Source organism: Vanessa cardui, chromosome 9, assembly GCF_905220365.1.
Source record: "Vanessa cardui chromosome 9, ilVanCard2.1, whole genome shotgun sequence".
In the NCBI taxonomy this organism is placed as follows: domain Eukaryota; kingdom Metazoa; phylum Arthropoda; class Insecta; order Lepidoptera; family Nymphalidae; genus Vanessa; species Vanessa cardui.
The window spans coordinates 14,219,210-14,238,161 of NC_061131.1; the positions used below are offsets into that span (position 1 = coordinate 14,219,210).

The 18,952-nt window shown below is 33.1% G+C and overlaps 1 protein-coding gene across 1 annotated transcript in view; it reads left to right on the top strand.

Annotated features, from left to right (window-relative positions):
* Positions 1 to 14,883, top strand: part of LOC124532596 (phospholipase B1, membrane-associated-like) — a 39,669-nt gene extending 24,786 nt beyond the window's left edge. The window contains exons 2-7 of the mRNA XM_047107576.1: positions 7,574 to 7,829; positions 8,024 to 8,193; positions 10,784 to 11,000; positions 12,414 to 12,559; positions 13,651 to 13,819; positions 14,559 to 14,883. Coding sequence (XP_046963532.1) covers positions 7,574 to 7,829; positions 8,024 to 8,193; positions 10,784 to 11,000; positions 12,414 to 12,559; positions 13,651 to 13,819; positions 14,559 to 14,737 — 1,137 coding nt within the window. The 3' untranslated portion in view covers positions 14,738 to 14,883. The remainder of the gene's footprint in view (positions 1 to 7,573; positions 7,830 to 8,023; positions 8,194 to 10,783; positions 11,001 to 12,413; positions 12,560 to 13,650; positions 13,820 to 14,558) is intronic.
* Positions 14,884 to 18,952: the final 4,069 nt, after the last annotated feature.

An 18,952-nucleotide genomic window follows, 5' to 3' on the forward strand; every position in this document is an offset into this window, starting at 1 on the left:
CAACACTAGAAGAGTCTGTATCAGAGCTATAAATAACTGGTCTTCTTATTTCAGTATTAGTATTGTGATTCCCTGGATCAGGTGAGTCAGAATCAGTTGTACTGTAGGACACTAATCTTTTCTTGACTCCGATAATTTCTATATGTGGCTGAGACAAATCCGGTTGCAGTAAGGATGGAGAGCTAGGACTTTGATTCTCACATAAAGTGGATATTGGATATTTGAACTTTGCGCTTTGATATCTCAGTATGTCTTTTTAAAAATAGTTTGAGCCAATCTTTGCCAGCTCGCTTCGTAGATTTATTGAAATTATTCGGAATATTATTTGATTCGCAAAAAACAAAGGCTTGGTGGCGTAACAATTTAGGCGTTAAAGGAAATCCTATGGATGCTAGTCGCTTAATCCTTGAAGCTAGATCATTTTCTTGCTGTTTCGTCATAATTGTGCGACGTCCTATCTGTTTCTCCACTTTGCCTGATTTCAGATGGTTTACCAATGTTCTTCTGGGTATAGAGTAATGTTTAGCAGCAGCACGTTGAGACATGACTCCGTCTTTGACAGCAGCCATAGCTGCCTCCAGCTGTTGAAGTGTCCATAGACCCCGATTTCTTTTAATGGAATGTTCCATTATTGAAACCTACAAAAATAAACGACATACATAAAGCTCATGCCAATAGTCTAGCCTCACGACACAAAGCAAAAAAAAAATGAAAAAGCCATGGCCACTCCTATCGCATTCAAGGAAAAATGCAGCAGATGATATAAGTTAATTAAACTTCTGAAAAATAAAAAATATCAGAAAAAGCCTAATAATACCAATTTATTACTATCCCCCAGGGTCAATCTTCCAAATATTACTTTTTTAATGATAGAAATTAGGACTTTGATATAAGGTAATACAAATAACACATAATAATTTACAAGTATAAAAAGATATGAAAATTAATTCAATAAGTTTAATAAGGGCCGGCCCTCGTAAGCCGCCTAGAATGTGGCTCTAATTAGACTCTTTGGCTTATTTTTTAGCAAAACAGATAAAAACACATAATAGTAAAAAAAACATTTAAGCCTTACCTTCAACAGAAGCTATATCTTCTAAATTTTACATACAAATTCCAAACCTAACTAAAAACAAACATTTAATGCATATTTTATATAATTTCTAACGAAAGAATTTTATAATAATACAACACGCACGAACACACTCGATAGTCGCAGACCTACTGTCAAGATGGCGCGTGGCGCATTGTCATGCGATACGCAGGCTAGCTTTTCTATTGGTCGTTTACATGTGTGCGTGTCTAGAAATGGATAAAACGGTTTTTTAGGATAATTTTCGACACGTGGCCCTTGTTAGACGGTGGCCCTTGTTACCCGCAAGTACCTTAATTATGAATTTAAATGCTTAACATTAAAGGTCATAATTATATGTACTGTTATGTACGTCAGGCAGTGCGTTGATTACTTTATAACCTGTGACGACATGACGAGGCTCACTTGCATTCTTTTACAATTATTTATTCAGAAATCAAATTATTTACACATCACATTTTTGATGGTAGGATTTTGTATAGTCATGTGGATAGGTACCACCCATTTATCCACGCTAAGTAATACTTAATATTTTTGTGTGTATATCGTCTGTGGTCCCAAAGTTGGTAACCATTGGTGATGTAAGGTATGTTCAATATCTTTCGAGACAAATATCTAATTGAGATGGTTCGACCATATAACTATGTTATAAAAATAATAATTATCTTTCGAAGTTTGTTTAATTTTATTTTAGTTAATTCAAAACAACAGATAAATATTACAGTGAGTTAGAGTGTCTCTTCTCAAAAAGAGGGACGTGTTTATTTATTTTTAATCCACAACACTGGTCCTGTTTGGGTTGGTCAATATAAATGTGATTGAATACAGGTTTATTTGGTTTGTGTTTTTTTAATTGCGACAGAGTATGAGATGAAATACAAATGTCAATTAAGCGGAAATAATGTCAGGTAGTCAGTGAATACGAAACAAACTCTTAACCTTCATAATATGTATATTGATGATATTATCATATAATTATGTAAATAGATTTATCACGTTTTTTTTATTAAATGTGTATTTACACATAGTAATTAATTTCATTCTTTTATCTGATCATATAGATACATCATAATTTACTGAGAGTTACATCAGTCAGTTCCAATTTGAGCTGACCGCAGTTATCTCGTGACCAGTCATCTTATATTCGGATTATAAGCGCAATCATTCATTACAATCTGTATATAATATAATAGCTGTAGTCTAATCCGACTTCAAATCTCCTTCTTCCATCTTCCTTTAAAGTTAAAATTACCAAAAATGTTACCTTAGCAGGAACATATCATTGCATACTATAAAACAAAGTCGCTTACAGCTGTCTGTCCCTATGTATGCTTACATCTTTAAAATTACGCAACGCATTTTGATGCGGTTTTTTTTTAATAGATGTAGTGATTCGAAAGGAAGGTTTTTGAATATAGTACATGTACAATAAAATAAAGAAACGCTGGCAAATTTAGATGATTCTAATTTTATGTAGTAAATAAAAAGTAATGCTTTAATTTGAAAACGATTCATTTTATGAAAAGTTAAATTGACAAAAAGTGACGTTTGTCCTTTGTTAAATAAAAAACATGTCTACGATACAAATTCTGTAGAATTAATATCAGTATCGCATCCGTGCGAAGCCGGGGTGGATCGCTAGTATAAAATAAATTAATGATTCAATATTCAGCTTTCTAGAGTCAGCAATTTTAACCGTGTATTAAGAGTCAGTCAAGACGATTTTGATAGTTCAATTGTTTTAAGTATACGTAATATTAAGATCAATACATTTATAACTTTAAGTGAAAACCTCACATTTGTAATATAGTGATGTCATTCTGCGGTTAAAAGATTTGTTAAAACAAATTGCAGTCAATGGTGTAATGTCGATGTCAGAGGTCAAGCTACTCGTCAGTGAAAGAACTTGCTACATCAGCCTTGTACGGTAATCTTTAATGGTCTTTACTGACAGACCGTGTAATATTTTATTGATATATTATTGACGATTGTTTTAATTGAATTGAATTGTATATATTTTACTAGCATTAGTTCAAGAACAACAAAAACAGCCTGTAAATTTCCCACTACTGAGCTAAAGCGGTTTGAAGCGGTGGTGAAGGTTTGAAACAATTTCCACCACGCTGTCTCAGTGGGCCATCTCAGCTCGTACAAATCCAATCATATGGATTGAATCGTTCTTCCTGCCTTCGATCTATATCCGGTAATGTTGTATTTAATGAATAATAATTTATTTAAAACATTACGCATTCTTAGACTCCAAATATAACTATTATGTAATTTCGGAACCTATTAAAAGATAAAATTATTTAAAGACCCCGTATAAGGTAATCGAAATTGACGGATTGTTGTAACTTTGGTAGCTCATGCGCATGCGCATCACGTGGACCGCTTTCTCATTACACGTTTAATGAATCACGATGAGGCGTCGTTTGTGTGCACATTGACATTTATTATGTATTATTATTCCATCCGTCGCTCGTGAACCGAAATTGTTCTGGGTCAAAGCCAATATGTAACAGTTTGGGAAGTGGTTCACGCTGTGTCATATATTTGCGAATAACCTAATGTCTTGATGTCGCAATACTTTCATTGTGATTCACGAGATGTTAATTATTTATTTGTGTGTGTGAAATTATAGGCTGTGTTTATTTCATTACTGAGACAGAATAAAAATATTTACACCTATTGTATAATAATTTTATCGGATATTCATAGAGACATTAACTGCTGAATGAAATTGTATATTACTTGATATTTTGCGATCAATAAAAATTAATACTATTAAAGCACGTCTGTCTATCATTTTTAGATTAGATTTTATTTATCAGTAGGGCTTGTTGTTGTGTATCTTGTTGGGTTCTACCCATTTATTCCACCCTTACATTTATTAGGTAGGTATCATTTGCTCTACCACTCAATAGTACTATTTGGAGTTACTTTGTTACGGTTGATCAGGTTCCACCCTTACATTTATTAGGTAATTATAATTTGTTCTACCGCTAATCAGCACTAATTAGAGTTACTATGTTTCGGTTTATAGCGTGAGTTACCCGGTATATTTACTGACACTATGTATTAGTCCAAAGGTTGTGTGGAGCATTGATGATTTTAGGAATGGCAAATATTTCTCACCACCACCTTGCGGCCCGGCCACCTATTGTAAATAGCTAGTATATATAAGATATTTCTCTCTCTTTCGCACGAGGTGTTTTTAATTATGAAATGAAAAAGACCGAACACATTTCACTTATGAGATATGATGAACAGTTAAACATAGAGAGCAATTATAATATCGATCGAGTGAAGTCGTATGAACCGAATTGTTTGTTTGCAAGCCGTTGTCACGTCGAACTTTCCAGATCAAGTGTGTTTGCATGCGCTGCGCACGAGTGCCATCGAATAAACCGTTTGTTATATAACCTCTTTCCTGTTATAAACTGACGCTCAAGTGCGTATCCATATTTGCATTCATTAATAAATATTGTCTTAGAGTTATATGATCGTAGGTTAGTCAATGTAATTTAGGCTTGTTTCCACTACGAGGACATTACGTTATTAGCAAAGAATGAACGATGTGTAATGCGGATTCTAGCAGCGACTGTTCTAGTAAAAAAAAAATCTTTATTTTCTTTAACAAGTTTGTACTTAAATATAAAATTGTTGGAGTCTCCTTTTAAGCATATGAAAAGCATGTGCCAGGAAATCCCGCTCTTCCATATCACGAATTAGGTACAAGTATACAAGATATTTAAGGTACAACAATAATAAAGAAACAATATAAAAAAGTAATAATAAGAGAAGTAATTACCGAAAAGGAAGCAAATGTGGGATTAAAATGTATGTGTATGCATGCGTGCACGTGCGCATTTGTGTGTGTGTATGTGTGTGCGTGCAACACAACTATAGCAGTGGCATTTTTGATGTATATAATGCATAAATGAATAATCTTTTATAAATATAAATCATTCGTTCGCCTGCCGCTTCGTGTCTAGCTTATAAGGCAGCTAGTCTGAAGCCCAGTTTGTAAGCTAAGCTTTAAAAGTTGGACCAATAGAATGTTTTCAATTCGTTTTTGGTCGATAAATTCTGAGACCCAACCTAAAGTATGTGACTTAGCAGTGCAGATAACACCATACCGTGCTTCTGAACTCTTCTGAATTTTGAGTCTTGTTAGATTATGGGATTAGTGAACTATTAAAAGTCATGCGTACTTGGCAAGTATCTATTGACTAGGACCGTCTTGGCTGTGACGACATCTTATTTAAAAACAGAATATTATTTGTACATTTACGATTTTAAAAACATGAATATAAATTAATTATACATTGTTCTTTCACATTATTCAAATACATTTAAACTATTCATTACATATTTATACTCACCTAAGAACATTAGAATATTCATTAAATCTGCGTAATTTGTAATTAAAAATACTAATTATCATTGGTAGCGCGAGTTATGAGTGATTATATTTTAAGATACGACATGCAACTCAATGATTTATATTGTAACTTAAAAATAGTTCCATGAATTATTAATATCTCAGTAAATTATTCCTTAATTTTCCTACGGCTGGGTAAATGAAACTTTTCTTTCATGTGTAAATAAGTAGTACGTAAGTATTCTTTCCTCGTCCCTTTTCCATCAGAAAAATACATATCTATACTTATAAATGGGAAATACGTTTTATCTGTCTGTTTGTTACGCGTTTAAATTATTAAATTTGAACTCCAAAGAAATTAAATTGGTGAAAACATCTCCTTAAGTGACAGACAACTAGGTTTAAATCTGTCTAATCATGTAACAACATAAACCAGCAAAGTTCAGTACACTATAGACTAAAACAGGCTCCACATTTGAGAGTAGATTAGGCCTTGACCCCGAAGTCGTATATTTACAGGATGTTATAATACTTTCATGTAGAATACTCAACATAATCACGTAATATTTCCAAGAGAGAGAAATCGTTCCAAACAGCTTATGTGTATAAATTCCATAATGATTAATAGTATAACGAGTTCAATGATAATAATTAATAATATAATAATAAGGATATTATGATGAATATTTTTGACAAATGAGTAAGCTTTGAAGTAATTAGTCGAATGAAGAATAACAATCTGTCAGATGATGGCCTCTTGCTTTGTAATTGAGACGTTACGTCTATTTCATAATATATCGTAAGTTAGTTCGTGATCGCTTGAAGATTACATCTTTAAACGTCTTTCGTGTACCTCACAAACGATTGTGTGTAACCTTTAAAGTTCGGTGTTTACATCTTTTTTTAAATATATCCAAAATAAATTTCATACACCAATTTTTAAAAGACTTTGTGGTAGAACTTTATGAGGCTGTGATTTTTTGTTTAGGTATTCCCCAGAGAGTGACGGTATTAGGGCTTATTACGACTAAATGAAAACATTAGGAATATTATATTTCCTTAGTTGTACAGCTAATCAACAACAATTATTGTTGTGTTTCGGCTTGAAGAGTGAGTCAGCCAGTGTAACTATAGACACAAATGAAATATTATAATAATATCTTAGTTTCTTAATCTCCAAGCACGGTGGTGCATTGGCGATATCTATATATATTATATACATAAATAGTTATTTAATGCATGACTTAAGCTTTTAAATATAATAATTTAACACAAAATTAAAAAGAGATCTACAGTGGGACACCCAATAAGAAATAGTTGCCTTTTGCGAAAAATTAAAAAATAAATATTGATTTTTTTATTAAGATCCCGTATGAATTTAAACATAAGTTTCAACAATATCACCTAAAACCGCACATAATAAAAAGAGAACGAGGAAAAAAGTCGACTCTTTTCTCTTACGTGAAGATTTCAGCCAGTTTACTATAAAATGAAAAATCAAAATTGAACTTTATAAAAAATATATATGAAAAGAAATAAGTATCAAAATTGAATTTTATAATAATTAATATGAAGAGGAAATAAATTGACTTTAAACAAACTTATATACATAACAAAATGTTGTTGTGTGAAGTCATCATTCTCTACGACTCAACTACAGCTTAACATTTTCGTTAAGGTTTGCAAGCATAATGTTTGTTAAAATTATAGCCTTTGCTCTTCGAATTTTACTGAGCCATTCATCTCCGCACCGGTACAGAACAATACATAATAATACTACTATTGTTTAGTCAAACAATATATATTATGTTAGTATTTACTAGTATGCACCAAGGATCAGTAGTACATTTACACAATTTATGTAATATGAAATCTCTTGCAGTTAAACTAAGCTTTATCTACTGCAAACTACAGATTCTATTGTTTTGAGACCAAGGTTTTTCCAGGAAAAAGGAAGTTATTGAGTTTTTCGCTTAAGGAATTGTCTGTAGTATTCGTAGTTGCGGGTTGCTACGGGCAGTAAAGTTTGCAGCGTTAAGCTGTAACTCAGAACACATATGAAACCTTTTTTACTTATTTTGATTATTTCTTTTCAGTGGTCAGTTAATTATCCATCTCGGAGGTCGAACGTACGACGGCAGCGTACATTCTCACCTTCAACGCCGTTCCCCTGTCAGGATTCCTTATCTTGGGGCAGAAGCAAACAGGTCCCCACGTCAGTGCACAGGCTAAGGCCGGGGGACATTGATGTTGTCGCTGCGATAGGTGACTCTCTGGTGGCGGGAAGTGGGGCTCTTGAAGAGTTCGCGCTTGGAGCAATTGTTGAGTATCGAGGAGTATCTTGGTGTGCTGGTGAGTAACAAAACAATCGCATCAATATACGCACCTTCCCTTTTTTTCCTGATCCAACTGTTTACGTTTTATTGATATGAACAGTAACTATATATTTTTTCCAATTCTGGCGCAGCAGAAGCCAGAAATAATACGCTTACACCCTATATACAATAGAATTGGCATTATTTAAACATCTTTCTTTGTGTCTACAGGCGGTGACAGTACATGGAGAGAGTTCCTCACATTACCTAATATTCTTAAGGAGTACAATCCTAATCTGCGAGGTTACTCAACGGGTACAGGAGAATGGCTGTCCAAGAACTCGAGACTAAACGTGGCCTTCCCCGTAGCTTCGGACCAGGATGCGTACAAACAAGCAAAGGTCAGCATCGAACTTTATCATTAAAAATATATTTTTTGATTAATATAATATAAACCAATATGATGATGATGCTGACTCCTTGACAGATTTTATTCAAGGTGGTCAATCTTAGTGGAATCAGACAAGATGGGAGCATTATTTAAACCCATTTTTTCATACCCCAGAATGGAAACCTTCTAAGTCGATCATAATATATATAATAATATATATATAAGAACATAAAACTGTTTGTAAATACGGACCAAATCTAGGGCCCATAATCTGGATTTCATTGAAAGAATTACTCAAATACTAATTTTTCGCAGCTGGTTTAGTATTAAGAACTGATTCCAGTTCTGCGGACTTAGCTTTTTAGCTTTATAAAATTGCCACTAAACATAAATAGGTATGGATTAAAAATTACATATTTTCATTATATTGCATATGTATACATAAAACGTATAAAAAACAATCTGAATAATGAAATGTTGAATAAGTTATATAAAAGGAGTATTTATTATATACGAAAAGTACAAAATGCAAATGTTTTGTAGGTATATTTTACGTTGACTAATTATAATTAATTTTTATTTATAACATCAGTTGGCCCGATACGTTTGTAGACCGTGACCATTACTGACTTTATACGTGCAAATGAGCACAATTTTTGTAACGATAATAAATTTTTTATTCCCTGTTTAATCTAGTGTATAATATTTTGTACGCAGCCGGTTTTGTATATCGATTATATAAATAATTTACGCTCTAATTTCTGTGAGGCATTAAATATTTCAATGTTAACTGACAACGTATTACATTACGGTGATAAGTTTTTATTTAATTGAAATAAGTGACGGTCTGATAATTGTTTTCTTTGCTCGGGTGGATTACGAACTGGCCATCGTCTTTTTTTTATATATGGAATAGAATTAGTTCCAAATTTACCGTTAAAATGTACATTACTCGTGGGAACAACATAGTAACAATAAATAAAATAAGTCTAGTCAAGTCTCTGGAAGGGCTATGTATCGAAGAATAAGATTGTAATAAATTATCAGGAATTATAAGAAACCATGTAATAAAGATGCACTAAACGAATTAAATAGAATGAGGAAATTCGGTAGGGATTTTCATTAAATACATTTTCATTAAATCGATAAAAACACTTTGAAGTTAAACTGTTTTTTCTTATGTGCACTGAAAACTAGAAATGAAGTAAATAGTTACTTATCTATCAACCTACGTAAAACGTAAAATAAAAACGTGTGGCCCCTCTGAAATCCTACCTATGGCAAAGCATATCTTTATACTTTGGTAGATTATGAGCTCGGCGTTCGCTGGTTTCGCTGGTTCGGCTGGTTTAGAAGAAGTATTACAGCAATAGTTAATGGGCCCCACGTTTTTAAATTAGTCTAATATGCCTAAAAGCTATTCTGCCTAGTACTAAAATATTTCTGAACTAGAAGTTCAAAATACCTAATTGTTACGGTGTGGGCTGCTTAGTTTATCTACCAAGCAAACCCTGGTGTTAGTGTTCTTTCATAAACCGCCATTCCGCCGCTGACATGGTTAATATTATAACGACCATACCATTAGAGAGAGTAATGATAAGTAAGAAACTATTTATTTATTTTCCAGTTTTCGGTGCACATAAGATAAAACCGTTTAAATTAAAATATTTTTTACCGATTTTTATTTACTATGTTAGATGATATTTATTATATAACCTATTATTATTATCTATTTAAATTGACATATAAGAATATGAAACTCTTTTGCAACGGAGAAGATTATTATTATTATCCAATTTCAAAACTTACCAATTCGTAAATATATCAACAAAAATGCTATTATGATACATACAGTCTTACATCCACTACGATTTTGACATGATAATAATAAAGCTTACAATTATTGTAACTAAAAGCCACAACTGTAAAGCAAACGGAACAATAAATGTGATCACGATTCACCGTGCGAACCGTGTCAATAGGTGATGAACTAAACATGATCACGTAACGGACGCAATGCTTCTGATACTTCTAATGAATGATTACAAGATAATTACTGGGTATACCGCGACCAGTGAAATTGATTTGCGATTACACGTGTTCGTATAAAACCAGTGAGAAAAAATTAAAATATTGGTCTTACAATATTTTATGGCTGATATTATTTTTAGGGGTTTAAATGAGGACAAGAAAAATCATATTGATGTTAGGCATCTGGTAAATCTATAGTGGGGGTAGGGATTTGTGCAAGGCCGTCTGGGTAGGTACCGACCATCTATTAGATATTCTACCGCCAAGCAATAATACTCAATATTGTTGTTTCTGGTTCGAAGAGTGAGTGAGTCAGTGTAACTACTGACTCACTCCATATAACATCCTAGTTCCCAAGGTGGGTGGCGCATTGGCGATGTAAGGAATGATTAATATTTCTAAAGGCGCCAGTATCTATGGGCGGTGGTAACCATTTATCATCAGATGGCCCATATGCTCGTCCACAAACTATAGCATAAAAAAAAGTTCTGCACATGACTTCTTATAATACTCTAAGCTAACAAAAAAGTAATAGTAATTATTAATAATCTTTAATCCTTCACCTTTAGATCCTGGTAGCACGTATGCGCTCATCACCCGACATAGACGTGGAACGTGACTGGAAGATGATCACGGTTTTCATCGGCGCCAATGACCTTTGCTCAGCCTCCTGCCTCTCGCCGGTCTCGTGGTCGCCCGCCGCCCACGCGAGGAAACTTGCGAAGGCGCTCGACTACTTCCACATGCACCTACCAAGAACTATTGTCAACCTTATACCAGTTCTGGGTAAGTGGAGATTGAAAAAGTACTAGTCATTATTCGCGGTTACTTTATTTCTAGGTCTGTAAAAAAGTCGACAGTAAGGTCGGTAATCGGTATTATTTTAGGACAAACAAAATTATACAATTAACAAATTTTAAATTAAGAGAAAAGCTATCATCGGTTCTTAACGTAGATTATATGTACAGCAATATTTTGAATTCAAAATAAATTTAATTTTTATTTACATTTGTATTTATCAGAACTGCGTACTTAATTTTTTTTTTTTAAATATACTCGTTCTATTTTGTTGGTTAAAATTATCTGATAAGTTAGAAATGTTTATAACTTTTAAGAAAAAAATAGCGATTCTGTGTCCAGGTAACAATAAGCCTCCTTTATGGAGACATCATTGGAACCTGGTGCACAGTATATCGAATAAACCTTTTTCCACTACTTCTAAGCCCAAGTGTTTCCGTCAAAATAATTATGTTTATAAAGTTTAACATTTGTTTACTTAACGAATGAAATTAAACTTATCTTAAGTGTTGTTTTACAACAGGCTATAACCCGTTCGATGACTAATTAACTAACTCAAACTTTCCCTACGCCTAAATATTCTCTCATTTTTCGAACATTCCAAAGCAGAATTTAATTATGCAATATTAATGGCAAATTTGAAACCTTTGATTACACATTATGTTTGAAGATTTATGTTCAATAAAAAAAGTAAAAGTGATGACTCTAAATAAATCTTTGAAAGAATGAAAGAATCCAAACATTATTTGAAATGAATCTGACACGCACTATTGAATAGTTTTGTGTACAGTTAAATAAAATCCAGCAAAAAGTTTATACAGGTAAATTTATTATATGCGATTTAATGTAGTTAAAAATAGGATAAAAAAATCAATGTTTTTTTATCATCCATGCTATTTTGTGTAGTTTTAAACTGCAATTCAGTGACGTATGACGGGGTAAAAATAAGATAGGTGGAGCTAACAAGAGTTTTATTAAATTTTCGTAGTTATCAATACAAAATATTTTCTTTGTCGACATAATTATTGCTAAAACTAAAATAGAATATCCGAAATAATTTATATTTAAAATCTATACTTACTCATGTTATAAACATGAGTAAGTATATATGGTTACCGTGATCTTGTCGCCTTCTTACAAAAAAAAAAGCAAATAAACAAAAATTATTCATCAAGAACGTTGTATCATCATTATCTTTTCTTTTAGTGGACGTAAGGATCGTTCATAAGCCTATGAGTTGTGATAACATCTATTAATTTTCTGACACCAGTTTTTATATTTCAACAGACCAACACCAAATCCATTAACTTTAATCATAAGAATCATAAGTAACTATACATATATAAGCATATATATTACAATTTTGAATTTTTTCATTAATTGCTGGTGACCTCATTGCAGACGTGTCGGTGTCAGTGAGGGTGCTGCGTCCGCTGATGTGCCGCCTGATGCACCCGCTATTCTGCACTTGCTTTCACCGCGGCGGCGGGGAATTGCTCGATCTTGTTCGACAGGCGCGTCTTTATCAAGCGGCGGAAACGGCTCTGGTATGTGATCGTCATTTGTCTTTGGGATATTCTTATTTTGATGTAATATATATAAACTATTAGCCCTACTACCAAGTTACTATATTTACTTAGTAATAGGGCTTTGTGCAAGCCCGTCTGGGTAGGTACCACCAGCTCATCAGATAGTCTACCGCTACAATACCTACTCAGTATTGTTGTGTTCCGGTTAAAGGGTGAGTGGGCCAGTTTAACTACAGGCATCTTATGCCTTAGGATATACAGTGCCATTATCTATTTAAGAGAGGTGGTGACCACTTCCCATCAGGTAGCCCATATGCAATTATTTATAGAATAATTTTTAAAAGTACAGGATCTAACTGTTGGCTTTAAGATGACTAAACTAGGTACATACTATTTGGCTCTTATCGTTATAAGGTTTAAAATAAGTTACGGTTGATTATAACTTTCTAATTAAGGAACAACATCAATATGTTATCAATATAATTAAAGCCCATAAACATTATGACTAAACGATTATACTCATATTGCCAAATCAAAATATGTTACATTCGTGCTAATACATGAGCCAATGCTATTATTGTTTTTTATATAGATCGATAAATGTTATACCCTGTGCTAATAATGCATATTATGCCATTATATTGCTATTGCTATATAATGCTTTCTAAAAAATATGTTTAGGTCAGTTTAATTATATTTATTTATTTCAAAACACCATTATCTTATTACTAATATTTATTCTCAGATAATATCCCAAAAGAAACAAAAATGACTTAACTTAATATAATTTATCAGCCACTTGTGACGTTTTGAAATTGAAAATAATTTGGAAAAGGAGTTCTAACTGATCAGAGCCTTCATTCCCATTTGGGCAAGTGTTAAGGGGCCCACGTCCAATAGGGGTCCCCTGAGATAAAATAAACAAGTATAATATCAATATGTGATTGTTAATTAAAATTAATGTATAACCTTGTTTATTACTTTCTTTATCTATTCTAACAGAATAGTGTTCTAACAACGTCATATTGGCCCCATTATCCTAATATGGCCAGGAACTTCGATAGGTTAAAAGTGTCTTGTGTATGATGTTATGAATTTTCGTATTGCAGGTGAATTCAGGTCGATACGACACCCGAGACGACTTCACGGTGGTGCTGCAGCCGTTCATGCAGCTGTTCAACGCGCCGATGCCGCCCACTCAGCCGCTGCCGCTCGTCATCCATCAGTCGTATATCACACACGACTGTTTTCACTTCTCGCAAAAGGGACACGCGCTCGGTAATATTTTAAATACTATTCTTAATGATACTTATATTCCATTATATAATGGCAGCGCCTTAGGTAGAAAGCCATAGAAACCTCATGGAAGGCGATAATATCACGAGTAACGTTGACCTTTGCCAATAAATAATTATTAATTGAATTTAAAAGAAAACTGAATAAAGCGTTTTTTTTTTCTATTACTTATTTCAAGATTATAGATATGATAAAAAGTCGTCGAATTAACATTCCGCTATTTACATAAGCTGTCATTTAGTTGTATTACTTAAACCGAACTTTGTTATTATAATGTCCAAAAAAGCAACTACGGATTTTCTTGCCGAACTATTAATTCATACCAAACAGCGCTCTTTCATGATTTAATGTATCTTGTATTTTTTTATGTATTTTTTGGACAACATCACATACTCCAATCCTAATGTAACTAAAAGCACTTGTGTTATAAATGTATCAGAAGTGACGACGGCACCAAAAACTCATGAACTTTTTCTACAAGGACTAAGCCGAGAATCGAACCCGCGACCTCGGAGTGGAGTTCCCATGAAAATAGGTGTTTTCATAGTCCACTTCGAGGACATACTACTCGAATACGGAAGTCGTCCTCCATTATATTGTCCAAAAAAGCGGATTATCTTGCCGAAGAATTAATAATTGATACCAAACGGTACTCTTTCGCGGTTCAACCTATCTTGGTAGTACTCTATATATGGAGTTGATTGTGGCGTGTGGTCCTCAGCCGCGAACCTGCTGTGGAACAACCTGCTGGAGCCGGTGGGCAACAAGACGGACGCGGCGCCGCCCGTGCTGCTGCGCGCGTTCCGCTGCCCCGCGCGCGCCGCGCCCTTCATCTTCACGCGCAAGAACTCCGAGGAGTTCCTGCGCACGGGCCGGCAGGACCGCGCCTTCGACACGTGACCGCCGCGCCGCCCGGACACACACAATTAGTTAGCTAATTTATTCATATTTCATTTCACTTTATCCGTTTTAGTAATCTTTAAAAAATATATCGCAAGAGTTTCATACTACAGTACTTTTAGTTAACATCAAGGGAGACGCCAAAAAATTCGCCAAACCTTTCGACTCAGAGAATTTCGATTTAGGCGGATTTTGATTCGACATAAAAAATATGGCATCGATAACAGTCGGTAACTTTTTTTTTTATTCGAGATATAGAGGTAAAATTTAATTTTTCAAGTTACGGAGGGATAATATGTACCAAAATGTCTTGGACAGACTCACTGATTATTTCGACTAATAGAGGTTCGAGATTTCGAGTAATGGAGGTTTTGGTGACTGGAGGGAAGATAATAAAACATTTTTTCGAAATTTGAAGGTTTTCAACGTATCGAGGTTCGACTTAACGAGGTTTTACTGTAATATGAAACTCATTCTAAAATGAATGTATTGTAGCACATATTGTAAATATTAATAATATCTACAAACAAATGTATTGTGAGTGAGAAATTGAAAAGAAATATCGGTTGAACTGTAATCGGTACAAGTATGCAATAGTTCAATTATTTGAATACCTCATTACCTAAATAAGTAGATGAATTGTTTAAATTATATTTCGAAAGCCTTTCATCCTTAAACTTATAATAATATGTATTTGATTCTTTAGTTACGTACCAAAGGCGTAGTTGTAAATGATTTTGTAATCATTTTTGTAAATAAAATAATATGACTAATTTTAGACTAGTGATGGGACTGGTCCCTGATTTCATTGTCAGATGATTTTTACATAATTAAATTTTCATAAATGGTTTAATAACTTATGCGATGTTTGGCGAAAGAACACGCATCATTGATTTTTCACATGTTTAATTTGTGGTCATAATAATTCATCTCGTGCCCTGTGAATCTTCTTCATCTTCAATTCTTCATGTGTCAGATGAAACTCTACCTTGTGTTCGTCATAGAAAAGAGCAGGGTGATGGAATGAACTTCAATCCTACTCCTCAAAATGAGGACATTATGGAACAACACGGGATCATTCGGCAGCTGTTACTATTGTTATTATAATATAACATAATTAAAATTAACTCATTTACTAAAACGAATTCATTTTATTTCTTTATAACTCAGATGAAATGTGAAGGAAATAAAATATATTTCAACATTTAATGAAACAATACAATTATAATAATTCCCGGGAGTATATTTTTTTTATATAAAAATATTATGTAAGTGCCATTAGAGATTGATGTGCTAGGTGTTGATTTTATATATATTTATGGATGTTGGAATAATAATAGGATGTTCTTAATTCCACGCAGGTTATAAAGACATAATAAAATTGTTTTAAAACATGTGAATCTTTCATTTGAAAATTCCTCTACATAAAAATTGCCTTCTAAAATAATACATACAAATGAAACAAAGAATCAATACAGACGCATAATATACATACAGTACCGGAAAATTGCTCGTAATATTATTATGCGTGAATTCTCTTTATAAAATAAGGAGTATAAAGCTATGATTTTTATTTGTTGTCAATACAACGTTATGCCAGTTTATTCCAATAAAATATATTTGCCAAAGAAATTTAAACGTAGGGTATGTCGTGTAAGAGGCATTAATGCAATACGGTGGATAAATGAATAACAATTTGCTCGGTAGGACTTCGTGCAAGACCGCCGTGTAGGCACCGATCACGAATCGCCTATCTACTCCTGAGCCGCAATACTTGGCACGGTTGTGTTTGGATTTGAAATTTGATGAAACCCGCTTAACTACTGGTATAAAACACATCTCAGATCCCAAAGATCTTATCTGTATCAGCTGACCCATGTTACTTGATACAGACTTTCATCAACAATACCATATATAGAGACTTGAAATTTGGAAGGGCCTTAGTTTTGTAATGTTGAAACGAATATTGATTTTGAATATTGTCCTCTTAAATCAAATTTAACCCTTTCTAAATATATTAACCATAGTACACCATGTTATACGTTCTTGAGATTAGATAAACGTCTTAGGCTGACACACAAATGCATTTCTTTGATGTTGCCACAGCCAAAACAGCTACTGGTAAAGCTATTTATACATAATTTTAACTCGTACTTGATAGTAAATGTTCTGACTTCTATTAACAGTGTAAGCCTATTTTTGTCGCACTGATTAAGGAACGGAAATATCTACACCTATATAATCGGTTATGCTCTCATTTTGAAAAGCTCTGAGGATTCTTGGTTGAAATTTATTAAATTGTTGTAAATAAAGAATTAATTTGAAATGGCGAAAAGGAGTTACTGGCCGGTTTAGATAAGTACTTACGGCTATATAAAATAAGGTAAAAAAAAAAAATGCTAGTAATTTTTTTCGACAAACTCTAGAAAATTAAAACATATTTTAAATAAACGCGAAGTTTTGCGACAGACCCACTCGTATATCTCTAATTTCAATATAACTAAGTGTGTCTACTTTGTTCCGTCTTACGATCACAACTAGAACTAATCCTTATGATTCATTTCTAGTATGTTTTTGTATACATTCCTACGCAATAACGAAGACGATCATCGTCGTTAATTTCACGGACCATTGCGGGTTCAAGCCGAGCCTGTCTGTGTGTCGAGACAATAGCATTAGATTCGATTTATTTGAGGAGCTCCCATTAAAAGTTATGCAAATCAATATTACACAATTACTAAGGTTACGTGAATGTTACTCTTGAAAAAGAGAAGACGCATTTCCTCTTTGGTCTATTTTAAACCAAACTTAACTCATTCTTAATAATTATATTTTGTTAATAATTGTAAGTGTTTTCTTACTGATTTATTCCGGCTACAGAGAGTACTCTGATCGGACTTTCTGACTAGATAACGGAACAGGAAATATTATTGAGCACAAGTATGTATTTTCATAACCTGGTTTGACGGTAGTCTACCACGACTGGAGTTAGGGCACATAGACTAGTGCTTTCCGAGAAAGATGCACGACAAAAATCAAACACTACCAAGATTTTTTTAATGTCCCGGACCAAAAATTCAGCAGTTTCATAAGCAAGTATTGCGTTAATACATAGAAAACAACTTATTTTTTACCGTTAAAGAGCAAGAGATTATTATTAATTGTGTTGTATTTTTATGTTTGACAGTTCAAAACTTCGTCATTTATGAATCGATTTGGAAAATATTGTTTTTGTTTCAGTGGGTACTTCCTGTTTGATTATATAAAATTAGGAAAATATAGTACTATTATTTTTACTAATTTATGGTGTATTTATCTGTTTATACTGAAAAATATTAATGATTTTGTCAGGAAATGTGTTACTATGATATTGGTACAAGGAAACAAACTTTTTGCGACTGAAGTCGGCGGAGTCAGCAAAATTGGTGCAATATACAGTTTTAAAAAAAAATATCTCAGAAAGCGTAAACAATACTTTAGTTGCTAAATAAAAAAATACATATAGGACATTTATCCGCAAATTTACCTTATTATACAATCAATACATGAATGTTTGTTTATTATATTGAATAATTAAAACCATTACAAATTGACAAAATATATAAATCAGCTGATTTGACAGGTATTTCGCAGGTCACCGTATTTTCCGAAGCGGTGGCCTAAAAACCTGGTGTCGAAATACGTGTAAAACTATATAATTGGATAAATAAACTTGATTTGATTATTCTAATCACTTAACAAAGTGTATTTTATCTTATTTGAGGCAAAAATAAGTTTTCAGATATGTAAGCTAATTTGATTTTTAACTTAAAAAACATAAAGATTAAAATAGCTAAAATAAATAGACCATATGGTTGCTAGTATAATTGGGCCTAGCAAACATCTATTTCACATATGGCGCGGAGGCAACACAATGAAAACCAATTGATTGCAATTATTTTAAAGAGTTCTCAATAAATGTTTTTTTTTTGTTGTAAATAACGAATAGTATTAAATTACTATAGTTTATAATCTGCAAAAAGCGTTTGTATTCTTCGCTTGTATTGTTTTTTTTTTATATGCCTCGCAGTGTAAGTTTATTTATGTCAAATCTTGTAATTGGAATTAGAAGTAATTCGTCTTAGCCTCCAAACTAATACGTATGTCACTAAGTTTTTATATCATATTAGGCGTTACTTGATTCTATACCCAAGTTTGAAAGCATATATGGATACT